This window comes from Microcaecilia unicolor, chromosome 2, assembly GCF_901765095.1.
Source record: "Microcaecilia unicolor chromosome 2, aMicUni1.1, whole genome shotgun sequence".
NCBI classification, from domain to species: Eukaryota; Metazoa; Chordata; class Amphibia; order Gymnophiona; family Siphonopidae; genus Microcaecilia; species Microcaecilia unicolor.
The window spans coordinates 470,774,013-470,781,674 of record NC_044032.1 but is presented as its reverse complement, the minus strand read 5'-3'; the positions used below and the strand labels follow the sequence as shown (position 1 = coordinate 470,781,674).

At 40.3% G+C, this 7,662-nt stretch overlaps 1 protein-coding gene across 1 annotated transcript in view; it reads right to left on the bottom strand.

Annotated features, from left to right (window-relative positions):
• Window positions 1-225: 225 nt before the first annotated feature.
• Window positions 226-7,662, bottom strand: part of CTNNA2 (catenin alpha 2) — a 1,714,656-nt gene continuing 1,707,219 nt past the window's right edge. The window contains exon 18 of the mRNA XM_030191022.1: window positions 226-1,276. Coding sequence (XP_030046882.1) covers window positions 989-1,276 — 288 coding nt within the window. The 3' untranslated portion in view covers window positions 226-988. The remainder of the gene's footprint in view (window positions 1,277-7,662) is intronic.

Genomic DNA, 7,662 nt, shown 5'->3' with positions numbered 1-7,662 from the left:
CCCAATATTATTACTCTAAAGAAGCAAACCATGTCGGGCTTGAAATAAATGACAATTTTAAATGAAAACATACATATGGAGCGTGTGCTTCATAAATCTTGCCACAATCATGTTCTTAGCTTGTATATGCATTAAAGGACATGAAATTTAAGAGTCAAAGAGTAAATGAGTTTATTGAGAGTTAATGGATACAAAGGTTTATATATTAGTAATTGTATTCCAAGCTATTTCTACGAATTTGTTCCTAAACTTCCATTTCCAAGTCTCTACATTTTCTACCATCAGATCATCTCTCTCTCTATTCCAAATATGAACACAAAGGCCATGTAAATTGCCATCCCATGCCTCATACCTTCCTGTGCAAATTTCAATTGGCAAATATATAGTTGATTCTTAATAACAGTGCTACTCCACTAAATGGTAGCAGAAGATTGTAGATACAGAACACTGCAAAAACCAAAAGAACAAACTATGGAATAAGAGAGAGAAATTTTGGATGGATTAGGGATTATTTTCTTTAAAAAAAAGAATCACACATTAGAATTATGTCTTTAAAACTCAAATTGTTTAGTTATTGGGCAAAACACCTAAGCATATTTTCTAGTACATTTTGCACTGTTAACAAAAGCAATACAAGCTTTATGATCTACCATTACACTTCCAGTTTTTCACTTTATACACCTGCCAAACTAAGATTGCCTGCATGCATAATATTCTGCTTTGAAGTCATGAGTTGAACTGTTTCCATATTTTATCATAGAAACTATTTGGCCAATCGAATGTTATAGTCTAAAAAGAAAAGCTTGGGACAACTAAATTGAATATTGGAACTATATTTTCTGCATTTTTCTCCTGGGTACAGATGTAGAAATCGTATGCTGCATGCAAATTGACACCACTCCTCTAGATGTCTCATGCCGAAGGCATACAAATTTGAAAGTATGGATACAAAACAAAATACAAAAAGCTCATTGTATATCCTATTGTTTCAGAATGAATCCATAGCTTTAAATTCACTTAAAGCCTGTACAGGGGAGATATGTTTCTTCTGAGACCCTCTTCTCACTCTGGTCTGGTATTCTTCTGGCTTTTCTCTCTTTACTAAGGGCTTCTTTTCAGGGGCTTTCATCTTCCAAGACACAACTGGTGAGTTGACTGCTGCTGTTCCATAGATCTTCTGGTATTTCGTAGAAGCCACATAAGAAGCTTTCACAGTGAGGACCACAGCGTTCATCAGATTCTTGGCTGCCTGGATGAGAGATGTAGCACTGTCCAGCTGGAAAATGATAAAAAGAAAGCCATAAAGCAAGTGTATTTATGCTGTTTGGAGCAAAGAGTAGAAAATGTGAAATCCAGATGCCCTGTGGCAATGAAGTCCCCCATGCTGAGGACTAGGGATGTGTCCACAGTTTTCATAGTTGTTCCACTATTTTTTCCTAATTTAAGGGGTTTTTTTTGTTAATTTCATCTATTCATTTTTAATTTTTTTTTTTTTTTTTGCCAAATTCAAATCAATTGTATGCACATACAATCAAGTTTGCACACTTTAAAGGGGGAAAGTTTTCATCATGAACTACCATTAAGATGTGTTATTTTACTGTTAACCTGGGTTAACCTGTTAACTAAGAGGCACTTTTACTAAAAAAAAAAATACATTTGCTAAAATTTGAAATTAAGAAATTTGTATGAGGTAATTGACATTTTTGAGTGAATTTTATAAAGTATCTTTCTGGGGAACACTGTTTTTTTCCCCTTTGATTCCTTTTGTAATCCATTCTAGACCTTTCAGAAAGATATAGGCTATAATTACCTTGTATTGCACTGTATTGTAATATGCACCAAGTGAGAAAAGGTTTATCGCAAAACATACTAAAGCTTTTTGTGGTAATTTGCCTGTCAGTGCGCACTAATCACATGCTGTTTATGGTTTTTTAATAGATTTTTGGGAGGGGTATGTCATGGGCAGGGAATGGATGTAGAACTGTTATACAGCTAGCTTATTCGCATTAGCGGGCATTAACTGGGTAATGTAGACTTAATATGGGAACACTCAGCACCTCCTAAATAGGAGGTGGTAAGTGCTCTAATGGAAAATTTAGCACTGGACCTGCAAAATATAAACAGAAAAAAAAACCAATTTTAGGGACAGGCTAGAAATGGGCTTAGTGGGTGGGAAAGTCCTGCAGTAAAACATGCTAACAGGGGTGGACTGAGAGTGATCTGAGCTCCCAGGCAATAAGGATCATTGGGTCCCCTTCCCCTTCCCAGGTCCTGATGCCTCCCTCTTCCCCTGCCTTTACGATGCCAGTGCCACTGACCTTTTACTTTAGTCCGGCTGCCGCAAGTACAGCTCGGCCTCCGGGTACCTTAAAAACCTCCTTTCCTCCATGCAGGCAGCTACATTGGCCATCTGCTGCTGATGCAGGAACTTTCCTCTGCTGCCACCTGCCCTTGTGGAAGAAGAAAGTTATGTCAGAAGGGGGACAGGCCATGGCAGAAAGAAGTTCCGACGTCAGCAGCAGATGGTCAGTGTATCTGCCAGTGCTCCTCCCTGCATGGAGGAAAGGGGAGGTGATTCAGAGATGGGAGCGTGAGAGGAGGAAAAAGAAGGAGCATCACAGTCTCAGTTCTAGACCTGGGGATGAAGGGGAGAGAGGGGTGTTGAACACATGGGATGGAAATACTGGGCCCCCCTAATACCCTGAGCCCTCGAGTACTGCCTGGTTGCCCATATGGTCAGTCCTCCCCTGCATGCTAAGCCTATTTCTTAGCAAATCTTAGTAAAATAGCCCCCAGGTCTCATTGCATTAAAAAGGCCTGTGTTAAAATAGCATGAGTTGTGGTAAAATAACCCATCTTAACATTAGCCCAAATTGATGACTTCCTCCTTAAATTTTCAAGGTGTCCAAATCAAGTGAACACGTGATAACAAATGCACACACCTATAAAAGACATAAATGAAGATTCCTACTGCTATTTTGCACAGGCTGACTCCTATATAGTAATATAGTAGATGACGGCAGAAAAAGACCTGCACGGTCCATCCAGTCTGCCCAACAAGATAACTCATATGTGCTACTTTTTGTGTATACCCTACTTTGATTTGTACCTGTGCTCTTCAGGGCACAGACCGTATAAGTCTGCCCAGCACTATCCCCGCCTCCCAACCACCAGCCCCGCCTCCCGCCACCGGCTCTGGCACAGACCGTATGTCTGCCCACACTTATATATGGTTAAAAAGGGTTGTTTTGTTTTGTTTTTGTTTTTTTCTACATTGCCAGCCCTCGTCATGTGTAATAACCAGTGCGTTTTTGCTAGCAAAAAAGGTGCCTGTACTCAAATGCAGGCCACCCTTCAGAGGTGGGGTAATCACTGAGTAACCCACCCCACAATAGCCAGGCCCTCTGCAACCAGTCACAGAATCTATGGCAAGGCAGAATTGTTGTGTAGAGCCTGATCTCTTTCATTAAAACTTGGGGTCCATGGGTCAATTTTAGCAGACAATGAAAAAGGTGCCGGTACTCAGTACCCCCAAGTACCCCCTCAAAAAAAGTCCTGGTAATAGCAAACACATTATTGTACTTCAACTTGCACACAGTAGAGGTATTCGTAAAGAGAGAGTTAGGGCAGTAAATGTAATGGCATGTAGAGTTTTGGATTAGAGGAGCTGATATTTAAAACTGATACCCAAATAAGTATCTGGACAAGATAAGACAACTATATTATCCAGGTTCCAGTACTGAATGTTAGTGGCACAGGATAACTTCTAGCTCTGCCTTGGCTCCACCCTTGGTACTATCAGATAGTACCACGCAGTCAGTAAAGAATTTCAGAAGTGTTAACCAGATAATGCCACTGAAAATCTGGATGTGACCCTGGTGTGTGGCACGTATCTGGATAGTAGCTGCTCCTACCTGGAAAAATGCAGCCGAGTATTGGGGGGGTCTCTATTTTTATTTGGCACAAAGAACATAATATATTACCCATATATATAAAAAGACATATAGTAATTGTTCATTTACATTGAGAGAAAGACTGTTCTCATTCTCCATCAGAGGAGACTATTAAGTTTAAAGAAATCCTACTCACCCCCCCCCCCCCCCCATTTACTAAAGCTTAGATTAAGTTATCTGCAGCAGGGTCCATTTTATTCATATGGGCCCTGGTGCAGATAACTCGTGCTAAGCTTTAGTAAACAACTTCTTAACGCTTGTGTTTACAAAGGTGTGCTATAGGCGCATTAGCATTTTTAACGCATATTAAACACTAATACGCTTTTAGAAATGTATTGGCGCATAAGTGTTTAATGCACCTTAACTTTATAGGCACGTTAAAAATGCTAATGCGCCTTCGTAAACATACCCCTTAAATTTGTTAACTCTTAAAAACATGTTGATTCCTGACTGATATTCATTCTGAGGAGAGCAGTGTGTGTTTGTTTGTTTGTTTTTTTAATATTGCACGGTGAGGCTGAATTAGACCTGGATATTCAGTGCTGATTTTGGCCAGTAAGGGCCCCTTTTACAAAGCTGCAGTAAAAGGGGCCCTGTGATAGCATCAGCGCATGGATTTGCCATACGCTGAGACCCTCTTTTTTTTTTAAAAAGGAAATGACCATGCGGTAAGTGAACCACTTGCCTTACGGTCATTTCCTGGGGGATCCCTTATCACCACCTATTTAGGAGGCAGTAAGGTATCCCACGCTAACCTGGTGGGAACTGGGCAGTGTGCAGGGGTGCCTGGCATAAAAATGTATTTTTTTCAGTTCAGGAAATGGCATGCGTTGGGGGTAGACACTACCGCCACTCAGGTTTTCAAGATATCTACAATGAATATGCTTGACACAGATTTGCATATAATGGAGATAGTGCATGCAAATTTAACTCATGCATATTCATAGTGGATATCCTGAAAACCTGACTGGCTAGGTGTGTTCTGAGGACTGGGTTGAGAGCCCCTGCTTAAGGGTAAGTTGCAGGACTTAGATCACACACACACACACACACACACACAGTCGCTGTTAGACTAGTCTAATACTTTTATTTAGGGGATGATAAATTATGACAGATATTTTTTGTCTAACCCTTTTTTTTACAAAGCCGAGCTAGTGGCTGATGGTGTGGTAATGCCGACACAGCCCATTCAAAGTGAATGGGATGTCACAGCTTTCTAAAAGGCAGGGGGTATACGTGTTAATGATTCTTACAAAATTGATTGAGCATACATATTATAGACATACACATACCAATAAGAATATATGTACAGACCTTCCCATGGGAATGGTTTGGACAGAGCTGGGACAGAGTTGTTATGTGAATTGATATTTTATAAACTACACTGGCTCCCACTTAAAGAATGTATTGCGTTCAAAATTTGCACCCTGGTTCATAAAATTATTCACGGCGAGGCCCCGGTTTACATGACAGATCTCATAGACTTACCAACCAGGAACCCCAAAAGGTCAGCATGCACATTCCTGAATCTCCACTACCCTAGCTGCAAAGGACTAAAATATAAATCAACATATGCATCCAACTTCTCCTTCATAAGCACGCAACTATGGAATGCACTACCAAACGTGATAAAAACAATGCACGACCTAACAAACTTCCGAAAAACACTAAAAACCAACCTGTTCAAAAAGGCATACCACAATGATCTATCCTAAATACCAGATAACGAAACTTATACCAGAACGGGACAAAACCGAACCCTCTATACTTGACTGCCTAATTTACTCTGTCACCATTGAACTTTAACGCAATACCACTTTATTTCTCATTCCGGAAATGAACTCTCTATACCTGACTGCATAAATGACTCTTGTCACTTATGAACTTTAATGCAATACCACTCTGTATTTCTCATTCCAGTAATGGCGATCACAATTTTGGCATAATGTAAGCCACATTGAGCCTGCATATAGGTGGGAAAATGTGGGATACAAATGCAACAAATAAATAATAAATAAATAAATTGCCATTATACAATAGTAGTGTCTGAAGTTATGCGTGTAACTAGTCACAAGTGCTTAAGCTAGCTCTATGGCAGGTAGAAATGTGCTCACCTAAATGTGGTAGTGTTCTAAAAGGTTAGGAATACTGGGAAATGACAGTTCAAACCAAAATAAAGTGCAGGGCTATGCATTTGGGGTGCAGATGTAAGGAAACGGTGCTATTCTGTCCCACAATTGTGCATGCATTTTTACATTTGTGGTTCCCAAAGTAGTGGATCAGAAACTGTTTGACTGTGCTAAATGTCCCAAATCCGAATAACAAATATAACCATTTTCAAAAAATCAAAACATCTATCTTTTTTTTTTTTAGATATCGTTTGATCAAGGTTTTGTTCTCTGTGCGTTTATCTTTTCAGGCCATTTTTGAAGTGAAAAATGTAGAATATCAAGCCATTTGGATGTAGGAGGGGCAAGCATTTTTAGAAGACTAGTCCCCCAAACATCCCAGAAGACCAATGGGCCACACTAGGGGCACTGCTGTGGACTTAATATAAATGCTCCCAGGTACACATCTCACCATTACTTCCTTATCTTGTCTGCTGAGCCCTCCAAAACCAACCCAAAACGCACTACCGCCAACTATACACTACTACAATAGCCCTTATTGGTGAAGGGGTCACCTATATGTAGGTACAGTGGGTTTCTGTTGAGTTTTGTATGGCTCCCATTTTTCACCACAAGTGTAACAGGTAGAGGGAGGTATAGAACTGGGCTCATCTGTCTACACTGCACTGCACCCACCATTACACTTCTCCAGAAACATGCATGCTGCTTTAATGGACCTGGCTATAATATCTGAAGCTGTTATAGAGGATGGTGAGTACATAGGAACATAAGTATTGCCATACTGGGACAGACTGAAGGTCCATCAAGCCCAGTATCCTTTTCCAACAGTGGCTAATCCAGTACCTGGCAAGATCCTAACACAGTAAAAAGTAGCCTTTATGCTGCTTATCCTAGAAATAAGTAGTGGATTTTCCCCAAATCCATGTTATTAATGGCTTATTAACTTTTCTTTCAGGAAGTTATCCAAACCATTTTAAAACCCTGCTAACTGTTTTTACCACATTCTCTGGCAAAGAATTCCAGTTTCATTACAAATTGAGGGGTCCTTTAAAAAGGTGTTCTAGCATTTTTAGCTCATGCTAAAAATAAGTGGCGGGGGGAAGAGGGGTTGGTGGTTGAGAGGCTAGGATAGGGGAGGGCAGACTTATACGGGGTCTGTGCCAGAGCCGGTGATGGGAGGCGGGACTGGTGGTTGGGAGGCGGGAAATACTGCTGGACAGACTTATATGGTCATTGCCCTGAAAAAGACAGGTACAAATCAAGGTAAGGTATACACATATGAGTTTATCGTGGGCAGACTAGATGGACCGTGCAGGTCTTTTTCTGCCGTCATCTACTATGTTACTATGTTATGTTATAAGCAAACGCTAAACGTTAGTGTCACCCATATATTTCCATGGACGTCAATAGTGATTAACTCGCGCTAATGATTAGCATGCCCTAAAACCGTTAGCACACTATTGTAAAAGGACCCCTGAATGAAGAAATATTTTCTCCAATTTGTTTTAAATTTACTACTTAATAGCTTCATTGTGTGTCCCTTAGTCATATACAAGCAATTCACATACACCCATGTGGCA